The sequence below is a fragment of the Sminthopsis crassicaudata genome, chromosome 4 (assembly GCF_048593235.1).
Source record: "Sminthopsis crassicaudata isolate SCR6 chromosome 4, ASM4859323v1, whole genome shotgun sequence".
Lineage (NCBI taxonomy): Eukaryota > Metazoa > Chordata > Mammalia > Dasyuromorphia > Dasyuridae > Sminthopsis > Sminthopsis crassicaudata.
This window is the reverse complement of record NC_133620.1, coordinates 263,437,109-263,461,293: the sequence shown is the minus strand read 5'-3', so window position 1 is coordinate 263,461,293 and position 24,185 is coordinate 263,437,109. Positions and strand designations below refer to the sequence as shown.

Here is a 24,185-nt window from a genome sequence, read left to right as displayed (position 1 = left end):
ATTCAGAGAAATATGGGAAGACATAAACTTCTGTGATGAGCTCCAGGTGTGGAGTGAGGAAGACAAGTTTAAATCCAACCTCAAGACATTTACAGGCTGTGCAATGCTGCTTAACCTCTTTTTGCCTCAGTTTCCTCAACAGTAAAATGGGGATAATAAAAGTGCATATCTATCAGGGTTATTGAGGAGATAAAATGAGTAAATATTGATAAATCATTTAGTTCAGTACCTGGCACATAGTAGGATCTATATAAACACTGGCTATTATTTATTATTATTATCAGTATCAACTCAATTGAAATGAACAGGACTAAGGAAAAAAAGCTTCATGATATAAATAAAAAAAATAATAAAATTAGTAAAACAATGTTTAACTATATTGATCAAATTTTTTCTCTAGAAAAGAAATGAAGAAATACTGCACTTTCTTTTTATTAGGGGAGATGGAGGATTATAGGTAGGGAATATTGTCAGAGTTTGAAATTGTTTTGCTTAACTATTTTTCTTAATTTCTAAGGAAGGCTCATTGAAGATGGGCAGGGGTGGGTGTTACTCTTAAAATGAGGAAATAATTACAACACAAAATCAAAAAAGAAAAAACAAAGTTGAAAAAAAAAAAACATCCTGGCAATTCTCATGTAATCACAATATTAGAAAAAACAACAACTGGCAGATTGCTTTTTCTTGTGATCTTTACTAATACACAAAGACATGAACCATCTGTGATTTTATCAGAATAGGGAACTATCATTGTGGGGAACTCCCTCCATAGAGCAGATTGTGAACAATCTTGTGTCTTAGTAAATAAACTGATGAGAGTTGCCAAAAACTGTACTGACTAAAAGACTGCCCAAGGTCAGAAAGCTATCTAGTTTCAGTGGCAGGACTTGAATTTAAGCTATTCTGTTTCCAAGCATAGCATCTACACACCAGAATATGTTTTATCCATTTTTTGCAGATGAGGCTGACAAACTAAGACATCCATATACCAGGACCTAGATAAAGAGCTTTCTGTTTATTTCATACAGAAAAAACACTTTCCATGTGCTTGAAGCCAGCAAAGGATACAAAGAACAAGATGGATAACCATCAGCTGAACAATGAGAGACTAACATATTATAGGATATGAATTATAGGATATGGATTGCATTTCTTCCTCACCTCCACTGCTTAGAATCTCTAGCTTTCTTCAAAGTTCAGGTCAAGTATCACTTTCTACTTGAAGTTTTTGCTGAATCACCTGAACCATGTTGGCACCTCCCATGAAATTATCTTGCATTTGTCTATTTTTGTACATGTATATGTTGATTTCTTAGAGAGAATAAAAATACCTTGAGAACAGAGACAGCTTCAATTTTGACTTTGTATCATCATCACCTAGAACATTATAGGCATTTAATAAATGTTTGTGATGGCTAATATGATGCACTGTTACTATGCAAAGAGGCAACTCTAAGCTTGAAAAACTTCCCAATAGGCAAAGCAGTCCAGAAGGGAAATGGGTTACCTCTAGAAGAATTGCCCTTTCAATTGAGCCCTTCAAGCAAATTCTGGATGACCATTTGTTAAATTTGTTGTAAAAGGATTCTTCTTTTATCATGTGTTGGGTGAGTTGGTTACAAGGTTCTTTTTGACAGTTTTGACTTTAAAATGAAAGATGAAAAGAATTATAATTTTAATGTACAAAATCAGAGGACTTGGTGCTCTAAATAATACACATGAGCCTAAAGAACCACGAGTTCTATGGCTTCCCCAATAATAATCCATGTAGCTTTCAACTGGCAATAACTCTTGGATGTAGAAAAACAACACTGATGCTAGAGGCCACAGATATAAGATAAATTAGCAAATAGGGGCATGACAAATATTGAGCTGAAAAATCCAGGAATCAGGAAGGTGACAAACTCAGAAGTCCATCAACAATGCTTCAGCCCTCCTATACCAATGCTTTCCACATATGTTGTCACATAATTCACTTTACTGTAAGTTAAAAGAATAATTGTCTCAAATGACTTACCATGTTTGTGGATGAATGCAAGTCCCTGTAGTATCTGGTACATGATATTCCTAATAGCAGACTCTGGAAACAACTTGCTTCTGTATTAGATAGAGAAAGAAAAAACATGTTATAAGTTTTAAGTTAACACATAAAAATATATTCTCTGTTCCCGAGTTCTAATAACAATAATTAAGAAGGAGTTAAAATAAGTTATAGAATAAAGAAACACTAGAGGTCTTTCTAATATTATTGGAGATAAAGCAAGGTTATCCATTGTCATTGTTATTATTTGCTATAGGCCCAGAAAGACTAGCTATAGCAATAAGAAAAGAATAAGAAAATTAAGAAATAAGTAAAGGAAAAATACAAATATTTCACTTTATGCAGATGAAGGATGATTTATCTATAGAATTCAGATTCAACTAAAAATTAATTGAACTAATTAACTTCAGTGAAGTAGCAGGATATAAAATAAATCTACAAAATAATACTTTTGAACATGAATATAACTATAAAAACTTTTAAAGAAATAAAGTATTACTTAAATAATCTGAATAAAAATTAATTACTTATGTTTGGGCCATGCCAAGATAATAAAAATGATGACAGTATATAAACAACTTTACAAAAGAATTACTTTATATAAAAATCCATCTAGAAGAACAAAACATCAAAAATCTCCAGGGTAACTTTTAGGTTACAGATCTTAAACTATACAATTAAACAGTAGTCACCAAAACAATTTGATACTAATTAAAAGAATTAGAAAGGTTATAGGGTTGCCAAAGAAAAATTTAAAAAAAAGAAAAGAAAAGAAAAGAAAAGAAAATAGAATAATTATAGCATGTTTTTACAATGTTTAGGAGAGAATAGAAGGATGGAAAAAATAAGCAGGGCAATTCTGAAAGTTATATGTTGGATTTATTGTATACTTAAAAGGAATAGCAAGTTATATAAAACAGATTCACAGTTTTACATTCTATTTTGTATATAGAGATACTAATATTGGGTGTTTAAAGTTCAGAAAAGAATTATTTTTATTTTTTAAAGTTCAGAATAAATTAAATAAAATTTTTAAATAGAAAATTTGATAAGTAAAATAAATTGGGTATGCAAGATTCATAAGCAATGGAAACACAGGAGCAGTGTTCACTAAATCCAAGACCACAAATCATTAGGATAAGGATTTATTACTCAACAAAGTCTGTCAAGAAAAATTTTGGGAAGCAATCTGAGAGAAATTAAGCTGAAGGCATCTCTCATTTTAATATGGCAAAAAGTTCCAAATGAATCTAGGCATAAAAGGCTATGTCACAAACAAATTAGAAAAGAATGGAAGATTACTTTTACCACTATGGATAGAGAATTCTTGACACAAAAAAAGTTCCTGGATGCCTTAAGAATTATTATTACCTAAGATCAGCACAGTAAGTAAATTTCTTTTTATCAAACTAGATATGTTAACAATGAATAAATTGAAAGAATTTGAGGGTACTTTTGGATGTATGTAGTCTCTAAGGAAATAAAGCTGTGCTTACTCTCTTGGGAATAATGACATGTTCCTTTGGATTATATCCTTTGAATAATCACTAGCGAACAGTCCATTTAAAGTGGACATTTATTATGGCATCTTGAGTCTTTTCCTGTATAATCTTTGTAAAGGGCTGAAACTCTTGAGTAGGTGCACTGGAATCAGACAACCAAATACTTAAGGCTAATTACCCACTGGCCAATACTCCATTAGCATATGCTTTGAAAATGGCCCTTCCCACTATTCTGTGCTGGTTCGATCTTTTGTTGTATATAGATAATTGTAGGAGGGATTAGGAGGTGGAGTAAGACAAGCCAGAGTCACTTTTGCAGTGGACAAGGAGTGGGGAGGTTGTGGAAAGCTTGTGTCCATTCCCTTCACTTTTACCTTTAAAGACCAAGAATAAAGACCAAGGACTTTTGCTTTTCCTGACTCTGGCTGATTCTAAGGTATCCAGGATGCTAACCAGGATTTCACAATCTTGGTTTCATCTTAAGTCTTTCAAATAATAGGAAGTTTCATAAGTTTAAGTAACTTAGCTATTAAAAGGGAGAAAGAGAAGCAAGAGACATAGTCTCTATAAAGCACTCAGCACAACACCTGTCAAATAGGAAATGTTTAGGAAATGCTGATTGATTGATTACTAACCAAGCAAAAGCAGAGAAAAGTAAAGCAGCTTTTCTATAACAAATTTCCCAAACTGTACCTTTCTTTCATTAGCTGATAAAGATTTTCTTTCATGTATTCAAAAATAAAATAAAGATTATCATTTTCCCTGATAACTTCTTTCAGTTTCACTACATTGGCATGGTTCAGCTTCTTTAAAGACTAGAAAAAAAAGAAAGGAAGGATTTGGTTAGAAAAATAAAATCTTTTATCTTCTACTTATTAACATCTAACATTTATAAGAAGCTTTAAAGATTACATATCACACATATCTCATTTGAATCTTTAAGATGGGTAATACAAATATTATCGCTATTTTACAAATAAGGAAATTAGTGAGGGTGGAGGTAAGGGAGGCTGAGGCTGGTGGATCACTTGAGCTCAGGAGTTTTGAGCTGCAGCATAGTAAAGGCTGTTTGGTGCTGACACTAAATCTGGTACCCATGTGATAAGTGTACATAAGGAAGCCAGGCCACGTAAGAAAGGACAAATCCATAGAAACAGAGCAGTTTAAAGCTTCTATAGATGATCAATATTAGGATTGAGTCCCTGGACTGGTCGTTGAACTTGTAGTCTAGATAAAACAGAGAGAGTCAATTTCAAAATAATAATTAGGAAAAAAAATCTAATGTTAAAAGAAGTAACTTAATTGTGGTCACATAAACAACTATTAAAATATGTGTTGAATCCAGCCCTTTCTGACTTAAATCCAATATATCTTGGTACCCTATCTTAAGAATATTTTAAGGCTTTTTTTTTTTTTTAACCTTATTTTGTGTGTGACACAGATCCCTTTGGCAGTCTGGTAAAGCCTATGGACCCCTTTCTCAGAATAATATTTTGAAATGTATAAAGTACATAGGATTATGAAATAATTCAATTATATTAAATATAGTATCAAAATATTTTTAAAATCAAAATTCTGGAGCAAAGGTTAAGAATTCTTGCTGCAATTCTTTAGCCACAAAAACACTATTTATAGAGTTTGGTTATTATTATAAATGGGCATTTTTTGAAGGAAATGTTTCTTGGAAATCATTAATAACCTTCTTTGGAATAAAGATTTTGACAATTTATACTGTAAAATACTTACTTTGTCTTTAACCACTACAGAATACCCATTATTATATGCCAAACAATACACCAAGCATCGCATTATGAGCTTATGTGACTGCTTCCAGATGTAGGAATCTGGAAATAACTAGAGAAAAGCCAATAAAGAAAGCTGCCTTTTTTTCCCCCAGCTGCAGATATGGCAGCTGCTTCCTGCTGAGATCATTAGCTAAGTGTTTGCATATACTTTGAAGTAGGAATGGCTGAATGAGGTCAAGGCAGATGGCCAGATTCTTAAGTCTTCCTCCATCTTCCTCTGTGTATTTTATTCCATGTACTGTGCTGCCCCTTCCCAAGTTCTATGAAGCATGCAGTAAACACTTAGAACTGTAGGGGAAGAAGAAAGGATGGAGGTAGAGAAAAAAAGGAAGAAAGGAAGAAAAAAGAGATGAGACAGAAAGACAGAGTGATAGAGACAGAGAGCTTACATGACTCTAGAGTGACATGAGAGAAACCACTTGCCTGAAAAAGCAGCAAAAGCAGAAGAAACAGACAATAATGAGTTAATAAGAGAATGAATTAATGAAAATTATTTTTAAAATACTATGTGCCAAGTGCTATGATAAGTATTAGGGATACAAACATAATAAAAAATGAGACAATCCCTATTCTCAAGAAGCTCAAGTTCTAATTGAAAGAGACCACATGTAAAAGAAAGTCTGGCTTCAGGATGGATAGAAAGGTCCAGAAATTCCTAAAGTTAATAACTAAGGCAGCTGATAAGCTCCAGGCTTCTTAGATTATATCCATAGGTCCAATAATAATGACAGTACTAATAAAAGCTAGCATTGATCCAGTGCTTTAAGATTTACAAAGAGCTTTTACATGGGTTATCTCATTGAATCTCACAATCCTATGAGATAGGTGTTATGACAAATGAGGAAACTGAGGTCAAAAGAGGTTATATTATTTGCCTGGGTCACACAGCCAGGATCTAATGCAAGATTTGAATTCTTTTCTTTCCAAAATTCAGCACTTGATGCAATTTAACCCCCTGGATGACTCTTATAATAGGGATCTTGGGAGGAAGAGGACCTTGGAGGTAATAGCAGGACACAGCCATTAGGGCCACATGATCTTTCACTGAAGAATTAATTATTGTTATCTAACTCAAAAACAGTGTGATCAGTCAAGCAGTTAAGATGTGTAATAGCTGAGAAGGGGGTTAAGAGAATAAAGGGAAGGCACTCATGTTGGCAGATTGGTTCAGATGCGTTCTTGAGGGGATCAAGTGATCAGGAATAGTAGAATAGCTTAGAATACAATGTACAGTCTTCTGCTTGTTTAGCCATTCAGTTTGGTTTAATGATGAAAACTAAAACTAATTTTTTTTTATCAGAAGTAGCCTCGTAAGATAGCAACAAGTCAACTAAAACTTGTCAGATAAATTAATTTTCTATTTTTTTCTGGATTTGGTCCTCTTTGAAGAAAGCCAAAACAAATTAATCTTGGCCAACTGAATAAATCCTTTAAATAAAAAAAAGTTTAGTGTTTTTGCAGTTGTTTTTTTTTTCCCTAACAGAAGAGGATCAAATGTATTAATAATAACGTTTTGAAGTACACTGGATTTCCCCCCCTTAGTTATCATAGAATATCGTAATTGAAAGGGACCAAAGGGAATATTTGGTTATCCAAATCCCTCACTTTCCAGATTAGGAAACTGAAGTCCAGATGATAAAAATGACTTACAAGTTTTCACAGTTAGTGATAGAGCCACACTAGAACTCAGATCTCTTTGATTCATAGTTGTGGGTCCCTGTTCCACTATGTCATGCTGGCTCTGTCATTCTGACTAAGAAAAAGGAGAAATTCAGAACTTTTTTCCTGAAGAAAATACTGAAATAAAAGAGATATGAAGACAAAAAGAAACTTGGTAATAAGAGAGACATCCAGGGTTCAGCACTTGGGTAGAGATGGTACTTGTATTATTATTAGTTGGGAAATGAAGCAAAAGGTGGTTAGTGAATAAGAACAAAATTTTATTATTTTTTTTTTTACAAGAACAAAATTTTTAAAAGCAAAACCACTCTCCTTTGAGGCCTGATCCCTAAAAGACAAACTCTTGCCAAGGTACTTACTTTCCTGGCAGTTCACCCTCATATGCTTGGCTCAATCTGCTCCTCCTGTATGGAATGCCATGAACTGGCTGGCTGATTCTACCTCCTTCCTGGGTTGGTTTCCTTGTGCTCCATGGGTAACAGGCATAAACAATGCCAATTTGCAAATGACTATTGAATCCCTTCACTGTTTCTAATCATTTTTTTTTTCTGCTTGTTGGCTTAAAACATATCATAAGCAATAAACCTATCATTTCAGAATAGTGAGGCAGTCCAAAGAAAAATTAATTCAGAGACAAATGAAGTCATGGACAAAGTTTTTTTCAAGCAAAGAACTGTCCTTGAGGGGAACTTCCTAAGCTAAGATTGCTTATTTAAGCTGAAGAGAATGGTTCTTACAAAATTAAAGTTTTGAGAAGAACTAATGCTTGGGAGCATTATATCCAATGTCATCCACATGTATATACACACACACAAATGTGTGTGTGTGTGTGTATATGTGTGTCTGTGTGTGCATTTACGCATATGTGTGCACTCATACAACTCTCCTGAATACTATTTCCAGGACGGAAGTCCCTCCTCCCCTTGGGAGACTGGGCTGTTTTGGGCATAGAACACAGAGTAGAAAAATTGCATCAAGGGCATGGGTCATTTATTTTCAAATGGGGCTTCTTCTAAGAAAAGGTTCACTGTTTTTAAAGAATTCTGTCAAGCTTGATAAACTCTGGACTATTCAGATGTTAGCTATCATTAATAACAACAAGTTTTTATCTAGTAAAAAATAGCACTTGGTACTGGACCAAAGAGTAAAAAAACAAACAAAAACCTCAAAAAAATTTTTATTAAGCACCTGCTTTGTGCCAAGCACTGGGAATAAGAATGCAAAGTATAAACTATCTATCAAGGAATTTATTATATTCAAATGGAAGATGGAATGTCTGGCTAAGAAACAGAGAAAAGTTTGATAAGATTGAAAAGTGTAGGTAGAAGGAAGTAATGCATAAAGGATGAAGAAGAAAGGAGGGCACTATGCATATCCTTTCTCATGAAGCCTTTCCTGATTCCCATAATCACTAGTCTCTCTTTCCCAAACTACCTTGTACTATATTGTATATATTCTCTTTATAATTTGAGAGATATATTTGCATTTATTCTCCATCTTTGAGTCGTTGCACTGTCTGGAATGTACTCCTTCCGCTCTAATAGCTGAATAAATACATACAAATTACACATACACACATACACATACACACACCTTTGTTTAGTTTTCAAAACCTTTTACAACCAGACCCCACCTTACTTTATATGCATTATACATTTTTCTGAGCTCAAACTCCATCTTTGACATGTCTTGGCTATATAATCTTGGGTAACTGACTTAGCTTCTCAATGCTCTAAGTATATTATAAGACAATGTTCTCATAGGTGATTAATAAATGCTTGTTCATAGATAAAAGTTGCAGAAAATGTGCTGACCTTCATTAGTAAAGTTAGTTTCTTATCTGACAGTTTCTCATATGAATGAAATTATAGATCTGGTCCCCAATCCTGGGCTTATTCTACACTCTAGGCCCAGTCAAACTGACTTTTTTGCTATTTCTCACACATGATGCTTCTGTCTTCTTGCCTTTGTATTAGTTGTTCTCCACAATCTCTCTCCCTCCATCCCTCCATCTATCTATCTATCTGCTTGTCTGTTTGTCTCTCTACCTATCTATCTATCCATCCGTCTGTCTGTCAGTCCACTTACCCACCTATCCACCATCTATCTGTTTACCTATCTATTGATCTATTTATCCATCCAGCTATCTGTCTGTCTATCCACCCACTCATCCCCATCCATCCATCTATCTACCTCCCTACTTACCTAATCATCCATCCATTTATTTATCTCTGTCTGTCCATCCAACCAGCTATCTATGTATCTATCTATACAGCTATCTGTCTGCCTGTCTATCCACATCCACATCCACATATATGTGTATATGTAATATCTTCCCTGAAAGAATCAAACTCCCTTCAATACAGAAACTGTTTCAACCCCAGGAAGTAATAAGTGTTTGACACATAGTAGGCTCCTATTGATGGATTGGCTTCAGAGTTATAACACTCTTCATTGCTTCATCTCTGTTCCCTTCACTTTCTCCACAGTTCTGTTTCCCCGGACCCTTTCACTGTGTTCTCTTCTATATACACTCTCTTTTCACTCTCACTCCCTTTCACAGCTCCAAAACCACCAATAAGCAAATGAACCTCAAATCCACAATTTGCCCCAGTCCATGGTTGGGCAAATATGTTGGTAGAATTGGTCCAGTGATTCTGAATAACAATTGAAAACTATGCCTAAAGAGTCATCAAACTTTGCATTCTCTTAGACCCAGCATTACCAACACTAGACTTATACCACAAGTAGAACAAGGAAAGAGTTAAAGGACCCATACACACGAATACATTTTTAGAAGTTCTTCTTGTAGTGGCAAAGAATTGGGAACTAAGGGAGTGCCCATCAACTTGGAAATGGCTAAATAAATTGTAGTTTATAAATGCAGTTTAGGAATACTGTTTCCAATGAATTATTTAAGAAACATAGAAAGAGAGAGTTTCAGAGAAACCCCAGACAACTTTGTGAATTGATACAGTGTGAAGTAAGCAGACCTGGGAGAATAATTTATATAGTTACATTGTATCAACATTATATAGCCAATTAGCATTGTAAGAAGAACTTTGAAAACTCTTTGATCAATGCAAAAACTAACATGATTCTACAAGACTGATAATGAAGCTTGCTACCTACTTCCTGACAAAAAGGTGGTAAGTCATTTCAGGAGGGCAGAATGAGATATATTTTTTGGGTCACCATTAATATGGGAATTTATTTGCTTGACTATGCATATTTGCTATATGAGTCTTACTTTTATTTTTTCCTTATAAGTTGGGATACATGGGAAAAACAAATGCTTATTAAAATGAAAATAAAATGAACAAAATCTCAGTGGTCATCTCTCACTTTGTTTTACTCTTCACTATTTCTATTGTCTCAAACTTATTGTAAGCTCTTGAGTTTATCATAAAAGTGTTATGACAAATATATCTCTACTCCCTTTTTCCTCTAGCTCATTCTTTACTTTTCTATCAGAATCATTTTTTTCTTCTTTTACTAAATAGATCTAGGTCATTCTTATGTTAAAAAATGTTCAGTGTTCTTTGGTCCTCTATGACAACCTAAAAAAAAGTTGAAAATCCTCTTGCCTTATGCTCTAGGGTCTCCACAATTTAGTACCACACAAGCTTTCAAGGTTTGTCTCGTTTTATTCATTTCCATTACTGTTAATGTCTATCCTTTTTCTCTTCTATTACTTCTTCTTTTCCTCATCTAATATACTCTCTTATACTTTCTTCTCACTGTTTATGCTCTGCTCTATTCCTGTTTCTGGCATGTCTATTCCACTCTTTTTGTTGAATTTCTATCTTCTTTTAAACTTCATCTCAAAAGCTAATTGCCTCAAAAAGCCTTCTCTGATCCTCCTAGATGATAATGACCCCTTATATAGCAATTTGCTTTGTAAATTTCTAATGTGTTTGTATCTTATCCTTCTATGAGACCATAAGTTATTAGAAGGCAATACTATTATCTTCCTATGTTTAATTGATATTTTGTATTTCCCTAAGCACAGTGTTATCTGTACATTGGTAACATTGAATGAATGAATCTTCATTTTAACTCCTACTCCAGTATCTGGATAATTGAAGCAAGACCTTCCCACTTTTAAGCTCCTAGAGTTTGAAGGGTTTGTGAAGAGTTTGGAAGGTTTTTGAGGGACAAGGTTCCCAGATACAAAGTAGAATATGAATGAATGATGGCATCACAGAGAAAAGTCAGAAGGATAAGCAGGTTTTGGACTTGTTGAGTTTCAAATGCCTAGAAGACATCCATGTAAGTGTAGAACATGGAGTAGGGAAGAAAAAAATGAGGGACAGAGAGAGTAAAAGAGAAATGATACAACAGGACTTGTTTCCCCCCTTGTCTTTCACATCTCATGTTTTCTCTTTTCTCTTTCTGCTTCCAATCAGCATAGGGTAGTGAGGTTGGGTAGAAGTTGTAGTTGGAGACTTTCAGTTTTAGATGAAGGTTTAGGGAGGGAAACAGCAGAAAGGACTTCTCTTTTTTTTTTTCTTCATTGCCACTAACCAATCACTGCCAGTGTGCATGTTGAAGGATCAGGAAAAGATTATAATATCAAAATAGGAATTGTGTATGTATTAAAAAATTAAAACTATTTGAGAATTAATTCTGTCATGCTAAGAAAGTTTCTGTAGGTTCATTCTAGCAAAGAAGGGGTTCCAGCACAATTTCCTTTCTATGAAAAAACGTACTTGGAGAATACTTGATTTCACCTTGGTGAACTTTGTACTGACAATTTTTTATATTACATGGCTTTGGATTTAACTTCCTCCTCCACCCACTGCACACTTTAAAGGAAATACATAGAGATGTATATATAGTTATGTCAAGACAAGTATATTGTGAACTTAACAAGCTAAGAAACTGGATAACAGAAGCATAATTTTCATTTTAAATCGGGTAACTTATAGAAAAGCTAATTTGGCAAGAAAAAAAAAATGAGTTGCTAACTATTCTGATACAAATGAGTGCTTGAATCAGGGATTTCACTTAGAAAAGGGAAAAATAAAGGGGAAAAAAGCCCAAAATAAGAAATGCTATTATAAAAAGTTTAATACATACTTATTTTGATTATGATTATATTTTACAGGAAGTCATTTTGGAGAAGGAAAACGGTAAAGGATTAGAGGAAGAGAGGAAAAACTAAAAAAGAGATATGAAGAGTTTAGTTGGAAAAAAAGAAAAATATCTATACATCCTGACAACAAGTTTTCATAAATATTAATAATAAACCTTCATTTAAAAACTATCTATAAGCATTCCAACAATCCAATGAACTAATGTGTTTAGTTTATTATATAGTAAAATTTTTACATAGGGATGGGGCTTTGTGCTCAGTGAGAATTCATTTATTACTGTAGATTATAATACAATACTCTAGTTTATATAGACAAACTGTTGAAAATTAGTCATTAACACAAAAGATTTGTTCATATATTTTAAAAAATTACCTTAACCTCACGAAGATTCATGCATTCCTCCCAGGAATAAAACTTTCTTTTCATCCTAAGAAGAGAAGAAAGGAACAGCAGTGTATTTAGTGAGAACAAATATCTATCTATGCTTCATAAAAAAAATCAGGTTGTTTTTTTTTTTTTTTTTTTTTTTTTTTTTTTTTTACTACAAACTGGATAAATTTGACTGTCCTTTCTACCCAATGGAAATCTACAAAACAATCTCATCATTCTATATCGCTCTAAATTATATTGCATCTTAAGGCCTATCAATTAATTATATTCTATGCCACAAAGTACATAAAGAGATATAATATAGCACAGTGAGGTGAACTAGACAAGGCAGGAAATGTAGGTACTAGTTTCAGCTCTGTAACTAAGTAGCTCTACAACTTTTACCAAAGCACTTAAGTCCCAAGGGCCTCAACTTTTTCATCTACAGAGCAATAACTAGGGTATGGTAGCTATGACTTTGTTCTAGGACGCTAATACCAAAGGGACACACTTCCTTATGGCACTACACAGATACTACAAAAAGCCATAGGGTTCTAATCTCTCTTCCATCTCAATGCTGTGGTTTACACCCATACCATCTGCTTATTCCTAGGAGTTTCTGGGGATTGTCTGTATGACTTCATTCAACTAAGAAAATTATTCTCCCTCAACACCCACCAACTGAATTTTCCCCTGGTGACAGAATTTCCAATGATGATTTTGCCCATCTGTTATATAAGGAGGATGACCTCTAAAGTCCCTTCCAGCTCTTAGCATTTATGATTTTAATTTACTGACCAAGGCAAAGATTTTAGTAAGTCTTTAACAAAATCAAATAGTTTAAATCAGCTTTAGTTTTGACTATAATCATAAATTAATCTTATCTTCATACTATCTCAATGAATTAGGTTAATGTTACCAAGATAATGTATGAATTATAGTGAAAACAGGTGATATTCTATAACCCAATTTCTTAAACTGTGATTTAAGAACCCACATGGGATCTCACAACTGAATGTAGAGGTTGTGAAATTACAATTTATTATCATTAAATGTTTGATTTGTATACCTATTTTATATACCTATATACCTAGGGTCATATTAAAATATCTCAGGCCAAAAAAGGGTCACAAGTAGAAAAAATCTAAGCCCTGTTGTTTAGCATGGGTCTAAGATTAGTAGAGAAAACCTACATATTATAGATAGCTAGGTAGCACAGTAGATAGAACACTGGGTTTAGAGATGGGGAGAATTCAAATCTATTCTCACATACTTACTGGCTATGTGACCCTGGACAAGTCACTTTTAACCCTGTTTGCCTCTCAAGACAAATTATTCCAGTACCTTTGCCAAGAAAACCCTAAATATTATCATGAGGGGCAGCTGGGTGGCGCAGTGGATAGAGCACCAGCCTTGAATTCAGGAGGACCCAAGTTCAAATCTGATCCCAGACACTTAACACTTCCTAGCTGTGTGACCCTGGGCAAGTCACTTAACCCCAGCCTCAAAAAAAAAAAAAAAAAAAATATATATATATATATATATATTATCATGAGTAATAATTTGATGCAAATGCCATTCCTGTCTCTCTCCAAGGACTCCTTGCTGCTCTAGCCAAGATGGCTTGCCAACACCACTAGAGGCAGTTGTCTGGTAGTTGGTGTTGGGTGGCAACAGAAATGATGGGCCTATTCTCCACAAGTGTTGCTCCCCTGGGAGTCAGACTAGAAGCAAAGAAGTAAAGGGGAAGAGGGTACTGCTATTCCCAGGACTCTTGTTCCTGGGACCCTTATTAGATAACATATCTTGTAACTAGCTTTCTGTGTGGATGTTCAGATTGTCTTTTACTAGACTCTCAGCTCTTAGAATTAAGAGATTATATTTTATCTAAACTTTATACATCCTCTAGCATGTATCCCAGACTGTCCACAGTAGGTATTTATCAATTTTTTTTTTTTTTTTTTTTTTTAGCAAATGTTTTTTAAATTACATCCTTGTATTTTTTTTTAACATGATTTTAAAAGTAATATGTCTGTAGCAAAGAGAAATCAGATGTGGGACTTTCTACATTATATATGTAAGCTTTTTTTTTCTTTCTCCAATCTCTCAGACTCTTTCTTATGATCATAAAGATAGACTCGGAAAACCATAAAGTCCAACTCCCATTCCATTTTACAAGAGGAGAAAATTGAGGCACAGAGAAATTAAATAAATTGCCCATGGTCATACAACTAACTACAATAGATAGAATTAATATGGCATTTTACAAACATCACCTCATTTTATCTTTACAACAACCCTGGAAGGTAGGCTGTTTGGTTATCCCCTTTTTACAGAAAAAGAAACTAAGGCAGGCAAAGGTTAAATAATTTGACCAGAATCACAAAGCCAGTAAGCATCTGAGGCTAAACTTTTAACTGAATTCTTCATGATTCCAGGTCTACTCTAGCTACATCTAGCTGTCTTATAATTAGCAATTTTTTTAGATTTGATTTAAACCCAGGCCCTCTAGTCACCAAGTCTATCTTACTAGCTTAATGTACACTTATATTTCAAAAGCAAAGTTTGATCTGAAGACACAAACCATTGATTACTTCATTCTAAACAGTCTGTAGACAAGGTGGAAGGCAGTAGCTATCCTGTCAAGCTCAATCTCTATAAACACTATCTTAGCTCTTATTTCACTGTTACTTCACATGAAATAAACAAATATTTGTCAAACATCCTCTATGTACAAGGAATAATAATAGCCATAGTGAAGGATATGAAAAACGTGAACTACTTCAGGATATCTGTTCACTGTTACTGAATGCAACAAAAGTGATCTACCCAATAAATGTAAATGTAAATGTGTCAGTAATTATACCTAGTAAATAATCTACCTAGGACAACTAGGTAGATGGAGCATTAGGCCTGAAGTCAAAAAGATTCTTCCAGAGTTCAAGTCTGGTCTCAGAGGTTTATTAGCCAGGTGACGCTGGACAAATTATTTAACCTTATTTGTCTCAGTTTGCTCATCTGTAGAACAAGCTGGAGAAGGAAATAACAAGCCATTTGTGTATCTCTGCCCCCCAAAAAAACCCAAATGGGGTCATAGGGTGAAATGACTCAACAACAACAAAAAACACCTGTGTGACCTTGAGTCTCAATGTCTCATCTGTAAAAGGAAAGGATTTGATAAAATAGTCTCTGTGGTGACTTTCAACTCTACATTCTTGATCTTATGAGAATGATAAACAATGATGATAATAATAATTGATATTTTCATAGCTCTTTTAAAAAATTCTTTAAAATCTTAGTCCTTACAATAGCCCTACAGAAGATATACCATGGGTATATCATTCCATTTTACAGATGAAAAAACTGAAGCTCAAAGAAATTTATAAGGTTGAAAGATCACAAATATAGAACTGAACTTTAGAAGTCATTAATTCCAACTCCCTCATTTTGCCATTAAAAATACTGAAGTCTGGGGATTTGCTCAAGGTCATACAATTAAATGTCAGTAAACATGATTTATTTATTTATTTAGATTTTTAATTTTTGGACTAGGTGAAAGAAGAGATGCTTTGCTTCAATTGCTACCTAGCCCTAATTATTGAATGGGTATGGACTCAGTAAAACTGAGACCTGTTGAAGACCTTAGTTTAAAAAGGCAAAAGTCTCGCATTGCATCCAGGGCCATCTCCAGACATTCTGATCTACATTTTGCCACTGGACCTAGATGGCTCTGGAGGGGAAAGTGAGACAGGTGACCTTGCACAGACCTCCCTCACTTAAATCCAATTCACTGGCATGTCAGAGCATCACTTCCCTAATGTCAGGTCCTATATGAAAACGAAAGGCAAACAATATAATCTGATGGCGTTTAAAAACTGAAATTTCTATTTTCCACTCTATAATAGGCTTAAGTCAGCAATTTTTTGACGAAGTCCTACAGAACAGTGATCAGGATTACAACTTTAATTGAAGACCATATCTTAAAATTGATTGATAACTAAAATCATGTATCTTAAATCATAAAAAAAAGTTGAGCAATGTTTGTTGATGACTTTATAAGATAAAAAATACATTTGATTTTTAGATCTTCACTCACCCTAGCATCAGTTTGACAAATTGTGTTTTCTTCCTTGGTGGAAGAATTTAATTAGAAAATCTAATCATAGCTAACATGGGGGGGAAAATGATTAAATTAACTTTTGGAATTAAATTTATGTATAACTATTCCTAAAGGAAAAATTTCTATAGTTAAAAAAAAAAAGAACAACAAAACATGATTAGAAGAATTTTTACAATGTTGATTGCACTCAAAATTAAGAGATCATCATTATCTCTCTCAGTTTTATATCTCAACTTTTTTCTTCCTTTCTTCAATAAGACTAAGAAATAGATATTTAATCATGATAATAGTAACTATCGCTTACATAATGCTTTAATGTTTTCAAAACAGTTTACAAATATTTTATTCTCACAACCTTTGGAGGTAAGTAGTATTATTTTCCTCACTTTACACAGAAGAAAACTTAGGCAGACAGAGTTAAGTGGCTTATTTCTTTATAGTAACTACCTTACAGTAAGTAGTGTCTGAGTTCAGATAAGGAAAATGAGGCTTAGAACACAGGCCATATTCAAGCAAGTTGTAAGTGACAAACAAGATTTGAACTCAAGACTTCTGAGGTCAAATAACATTGTTTATCCCACTATATCTTACAAAGTTGGCTTCCATCATCTCTGATCTATGGGTTAAGTCAAGGGATACAAAAGCAGAAAAGAAGAAGGGAAGCTACCGAATGCTTTACTGAAGGATGTTATATTTTAACCTTTCTTTCCTTCTTCCAGTACTCTACTCCACTCCTCCTCATTCATTTAGTCATTCATTCAACAAACATTTATTGATAGAAAACTAGGGGAAATAACTGACCTTTAATTTTCTCAGTACCACTCAAAACTCTGAGAATTTTTCCTTCTGATAGAAGTTCTCCAATTCCTAGGTTTCATTTTAAAGGTGAACTTTAGATTTTTTTTCATCCCACAAGCTATAATTATAATTATAATTAGACATAACTAAGTGACAGTCCTACCACCACTCAGGCAGGAAACAATCCTAGAATGCTGATTCTAAAGTGTGAAGATTTAAAAATCTAATTTTATATTTTCCATGATAAAAAGGTTCCTTGCCTTGTGTAAGGCACCACCCTGAGCAATGAGGGATTTACCAAAAAATGAAGAAAAAGATCCCTGTTTTCAAGGAGCTTCTGAGAGTACAAAGATCATAATTCTTTTATAACATGAAATAAAGAAACTAAGAAGAGACTAAATCATAAGAAAAAGTCCCTAGGGTGGGGATTATAGAAATAAACATTAACCTACCTATTTCCCTCTTTCTTTTCTTACATTTATCATCAACATTCTCCTTATCCTCACTATCTAAAAGCCTATTTTTGTTTCTTCTGAGGGTAAGTTCATAGGGGTGCAGTTGGTAAGTCTTTTTATAAGATTTTTTTTTAAATGGTGCTCCAGAAATATTTACAAAGAACTCTCTTGAGTAACCAGGATTTATGCCACCCCCAGTGGAACAAAGTCCCAGTGTAATTCTTTCCCTGAGAGCCTCCAATTCTTTTTGTGGTCTATGGAAGGAAGAAGTTTGAGGTCTACTCCAACAAAGCAGCTGGCTCTCATTTTGAATCTACCAACAGAATTCCTAATATGTCGAATCACTTATGGAAGAGAGGGAAAATGCAACTTATTTCAGTGGGGACTGCAACCCAGTCTTCTTCAATCCTCTGTAACAAACTACATTCAAGAAACTATGTATCAGGAGCTAAACTCAGGCTGGAGTGTAGATCCACCTCTGATGCCCACTAAATGATATGACTTTGTGCAGGTCACCTTACATCCATGTGCTTCAGTTTTCCTATCTGTAAAATGAAAGGATAGGCATATAGGAATAGATGGTTTCTGAGATTCCCTTTCAGCTCTAAATCTATGATCCTACAAACAGATTTTCTATCCTGGTCTTAATCTGTCTTCTATAGTATGGGGAAGGACAAAAGAATTCTTACAATTAAATAGTAGTAACTTGTATTTGTATTGTCCTTCCTACTTGCCAATGCACTTTTATCTTCATTATTTTAATTGAAACTGTGTAACAAGACATTATCTGGATGTAAAATGACTTACCTAGTAATACCGCTAGAATGATAGTTAATGGCAGAGGTTGAATATTACTCTCCATCATTTACCTCTTGTAATGTTTGTAATTTATACAGAGTTTTAAGACTGGCAAAGCAATTTTCACACATTACTTCATTTGAACTTTGCAAAAATATTGGGAAGAAGGCAGGTACCAAAACAACTATTACTTTTGGGTTTCAGATGGAGCCAAGGTCACACAGCTAAATAACTGTTATAAGTGGTTCTCAAAATGTGTGAATAACAAGGTGTTAGGTATACCAAAGGATTTTGGAAATTATTGCAAATAAGAAAATTTATAAATAATTTGGTTAAATATACAATTTTACTTACCCAATCAATAATAGTTTGGTGAAAATATACACTGTTCAATTGTTTTCACTCATGTACAACTCTTCATGAGCCCATTTGGGGTTTTCTTGACAAAGATACTGGAATGGCTTGCCATTTCCTTTTCCAGTTCATTTTACAGATGAGGTAACAGGAACTAACAGGGTTAAGTGACTTGTCCAGGGTTACACTGCTAATAAGTGTCTGAGGTCAAATTTGAATTCAGTTAGAGGAGTCTTCCTGACTCCATGCTCTGTGTTCTATCCACTGTGCCACCTACTTGCCCTAAAATCAATCTTTATTTGCAATTTTTTTAAGAGGAAGGTCAAAATTTATTTGGGGCCATATATCCTATTGGAAATACCTCCATCCTAGGATAAAAGTAATGCTTTGTATCTGCATAACACTTAAAAAATTTAAAATTTATCATCCCATCTGATCAGCAGAAATTCTCTACCACTCAACTACTTGTGGAATTAACCCCATTAGAAGCTGAGGAAACTTGAAGTACTTAGAAGCTAAGCAAAATTGTCCAAAGTCACTAGCTAGTAGCTTAGTTAAAAGCACAACCTAAATCTCCTATGTATTTTACTATGCTGTCTCAATTATTTCATTTGTACAATGAAGATCATAACCATCTTACAGTATCTACTTTACAATCCTCATGGAATTAAAGGAAAGCATGGAGTATGGAACCCTTTAAGAAATCAGAAGGCATTAAGCAACACAGGATATCCTTAAGTCTAATCCCACTAAGCATCCCAAAGTCAATTGTCACTTAATATATAAAGTCACTGCTAAGGCTGAATCAGAGGTTAATAATAAAAGCAGTCTAAAAGGGGGGGTGGGCTGGCTAAATGACTACTTCTTGACTATGTTATAGAGGGGAATTCTTGGCTAAGCACAAAGTGTGGTCTTTGAGGTACCTTCCTTCTCTGACATTTTATGATTCTATTTCTGTGATCTAGGAGATACCTCTTATTTACACTGCAGATATCTTATATGTATGTCTATAACTATTTCCATATAGTCTCCCTCATTAGCAGGTTAGTAACTTGAGGGCAGAAGTTTTTTCTTTTCCTTTCTTTGCATTCCTAGCTTTTAACACAATGCCTGGAACATAGTAAATCTTTCATAAATGTTTTTTGATCACTGATTGATTGATTGGTTGATTAATATTGTAGATGGGAAAAAAGAGGTATAGGATTAAGAACTTTGAACACACACAGTTGTGGAATCATAATATTTAAAGCTGGGAAGAACATGGAAGAAAATCCATTTGACACCTATTGTTCTATAGATGAAGAAAAGGAGACCCAGAATTGGGAAGTAAGTGTTTCAAATCACATAGTCACTAAGTGGTAGAACCAAGACTCAAACCTAGAACTGATTCCAAATTCAAATGCACCAAGGAACCTCAGAACTCCTACCTTGCACAAATCAGGATGGAAACTGGCATTGGTGGGAAGGGGAGAGATCTTGCCATCAGTAGGGAATCTGTCAAACTTACTTTTTAATGGCAATTAGCTCTCCAGACTCAATACTTCTTCCTAGGAGGACAGAGCCGTAGGTTCCATCACCAAGCTGCTTGATCGTCGTATATCTATGCATGGTGTGCCCCTTCTGGCTTTATACTCATCTCAGTCCTGAGACTGCACCTTCCTGTCATGGAAGCAGTTCTCCTCAGAATGTAGCCAGACTTTTCGGTGACAGCACCAGCACAAGGTATTCGAGATGTCGTGACAGTCTCTCAAATACATAGTTTCAAGGCTCAGTCTTCTGCCTGCTGTGAAAAAGGAAAGATGACGATAAAGTCTATCACATTTTCAGTGATGTAGGTTACAAGTTTTTTTTTAAACAGTCAAATAAATACTTTCCCCCATTTTTTACTAGAGATACTAAGATGTGGGGAAATAGTATGCATTTTTTTCACTGACTCAATAATGAATCAGCTCCAATTCAATGTTTTTCTGATGACTAACACATTCTGAGCAGACTCTGCCTGTCAAATATACTAAGTGAGAATAGCTTTGTGAAAAGGAGCTAAGTTTATCAATGTAAACATACAAGCCCAGCAGGACTAAATTTAAAGTTCTCAGACAAGATTTTGAAGGAAATTGCCCACACTGCACAAGCTATTTATGGGTGTATATGCAGGATGACTTTTACTATCAGATACTCACTAGCTAAGCAACAGAATAGAAATTGAAGTACTGGAGCTAATCTGTTAGATCCTCTGGCTAAGTCGTTCTAATTGTAAATTTGTGAAAATACAGCATGTCCCAAAAGTCCTAGTGCCACTTTAAGCTTTAATGTAGAAATATTTTATATGACTGTTATATATAATGGATATCATATTTCTTACCTTTTCAATGGTTGGGAAGGGAGTGGAAGGAGGGAGATAATGTGGAACTGAAAATAAAAATAAAATTTAAAAAGTAATTCAGATGAAAAATAAATAAAACCAATTAAAAAGTTTTAATAAGTGATTAAGCTATTTAATAGCTACCAAGATAAAAATATAGTATATTTTAATAGTTATTAAAACTTATAACTTCTCTAAAAAAGGAAAACATTTAATAAGTATCTACTATATGCCACATACTATACTAAGTACATATATATACATTATCTCCATTTGATTTCCATAACAACTCTAGGAGATAGGTGCTATTATCACCATTTATCTGACAAACACAGAGATTAAGTGATTTGTACAGGGTCAGTTAGTATCTGAGGCTAGATTTGAACTCAGGTCTTCCTGACTCAGCACTATATCCACAAGGTCATCTACTTTCCCCCAAAACTTTTGGGATCCCCCTGTGTCCCAGTCCCCCTAGAGGCAGTGGGTTGTATCCTTGAAGTCTGGACTTATTAATTTATAAAAGTTACTTAACATCCATTAGGCTTAGTTTGGGGATAATAACACTTATATCCTCTACCTCACTAGATACTTGCAAGGAATGTATTTTACAAGTAAGTTGTTATAAAAATTTGAGTTATTATACCTGAAGAAGTAGAAACATAAATAGCAATATTCATTGAAATGGGCTGAGATACCATTTTGGAATTTGATATTATACTAGGAAAGTTAATAAACTTCATATATACATCCTTTGACCCAAAGATGCCTCTAACTAGGCTTATACCACAATGAAGTCAAAGATGGAGAGAAAAGTTCCGTATATTTAATCTTTTGTTTTTGGCAAGCATACATTTGGCATTTGAACAATATGGCCAGCAACTGGAGTTATGCTCTCTGCAGCAGAGTTGGAATGCTTGGCAATTTAGTTCGAAAAAGGACCTTGGTTCTGGTATCTTATCCTACCAAGTGATCTTCAAAATCTACCTAAGATAATTCAAATGGAAGCAATTCAGTTCCCGGCATGGCACTGGTATACCATCCAGGTTTCACAGGCATACAACAATGAAGTAAGCACAATGGCTCTGTAGGCCTTTAGTTTATTAGTCAGTCTAATACTTCTCTCCCATACTTTCCTTCAGAGCCTCCCAAACACTGAGCAAGCTCTGACAATGTGTTTGTGTGTGTGTGTGTGTGTGTGTGTGTGTGTGTGTGTGTGTGTATCAATCTCATTATCAATGAGATCATCCTTGGAAAGTATACCACCAAGGTAAAAGAACTTCTCCATGGCATTCAAAACCTCACCATTTGCTGTAACTGATTATAGCAATACCTTCTGTGGTTGCAAAGAATGGCGAATGATTAAACAAATGGTGATAAATAAATTAACAGATTATTATTAGGCTGAGAGAAATTATACCTATGAAGAATTCAGAGAAACTTGGAAAAAAGTATATGCACTCATGCAAAGCAAAGAAAGCAGACATAAGAAAAATTCATATAATGGCCACAATAATGAAAAGGGAAAAAAAACTACAAGACAGGAGTACTCTTATCCCTACAAGTGACCAATCTTGATTTCCCCTCACAGTAAAATGCACTGTCCTCATCCCAAAAGAGATCATAGATTCTAAAGGTGAAATATGGCATATATTCACAGGGAATATGCTGGAAAGTGTTTAGCAACTGGCTCTCAGAAAATATAACACTTTAAAGTTAAATCAGCATTATTAACAATTTCTCCATCATTTTCTTATATCTAGACAATTAATGAAATAAGAAATCATGCCCTTGTTTCCAGCATTTGCTCATTTCCAAGATGTAGTTGTTTACACTGAGAATTTAACAATCTACTCTCTATGAGCTGGGTCCTGTATACCCTCTATATATTAGGCAGGGACAATGTATTATTTTGGTTTTGCTTAACTAAACTATATTTCTTTATGATATGGAAGACTCCTATGGGAGTTAAAGAGAAGTTCTTTTGGAAATGTGTCATATAAACATAAAACATTGTTTTTTTTAATGAAAAGGAATAGGATTAGAATTTCATTTTTTAAAATTAAACTTCATGAAGCAAGGACAGTGTCTTAGCTAAATTTGTATATTCTTTATGAATGTAATTAACATTTTTTGAATATTTAATTTTTTTTTTTCCTGAGTCAATTTGGGTTAAGTGACTTGCCCAACATCACACAGCCAGGAAGTGTTAATTGTCTGAGGGCAGATTTGAACTCAGGTCCTCCTGACTTCAGATCCAGCACTCTATCCACTGCACCACCTAGCTGCCCTAAATATTTCTAAATAAATAGATGAATCAAATTCAGTAGATAAAGCTGAAGCTCTTAACGCACTACCTTGAGGTTTTATAATTTCCTCAATATGGAGATTCCCTCGACCTATGTAGAATCACAATTTATCCATGCTTTCTTATTTTGTATGACTTGCCCATGTTTTTCCCATAAATTCTCGACATTCCAAATGCACTAAATATGGGGAAGTTCCATTTTTGCAAAGAAATTTATTAGGACATAAAAAGGATAAGTGAATATGACCAGTGACTAACTAGAACAAAGTATGGAATAGAGGACAGTATGAGGAAAAATGTATCCTACATGTGCTCATGAGTAGTATTCAGACTTATATAAGTCTGAGCAAGGATTTTCAAAAATAAGGTTGGTCAGATCACAGAGCCTTAGTAACTCCAACAGTGAATGATAAAATAAGGATATAACATATATATTTGAAACACTGAGAGACAAAGTATCTAAATTTTATTCTGCATGGACAGAATTCGTTCTTGGA

At 34.2% G+C, this 24,185-nt stretch overlaps 2 protein-coding genes across 2 annotated transcripts in view; both read right to left on the bottom strand.

Moving 5' to 3' along the window:
* The window catches only part of CILK1 (ciliogenesis associated kinase 1), an 85,073-nt gene that overhangs the window by 40,095 nt on the left and 20,793 nt on the right, over positions 1-24,185 (bottom strand). The window contains exons 2-6 of the mRNA XM_074310647.1: positions 21,384-21,430; positions 20,529-20,804; positions 12,500-12,554; positions 4,237-4,358; positions 2,018-2,097 (exon numbers count right to left, since the gene is read on the bottom strand). Coding sequence (XP_074166748.1) covers positions 2,018-2,097; positions 4,237-4,358; positions 12,500-12,554; positions 20,529-20,629 — 358 coding nt within the window. The 5' untranslated portion in view covers positions 20,630-20,804; positions 21,384-21,430. The remainder of the gene's footprint in view (positions 1-2,017; positions 2,098-4,236; positions 4,359-12,499; positions 12,555-20,528; positions 20,805-21,383; positions 21,431-24,185) is intronic.
* LOC141566298 (uncharacterized) lies at positions 20,528-20,778 on the bottom strand. Its single transcript, XM_074310651.1, has one exon. It carries the CDS (start codon positions 20,776-20,778, stop codon positions 20,659-20,661), a length of 120 nt encoding a protein of 39 aa, XP_074166752.1. The 3' UTR covers positions 20,528-20,658.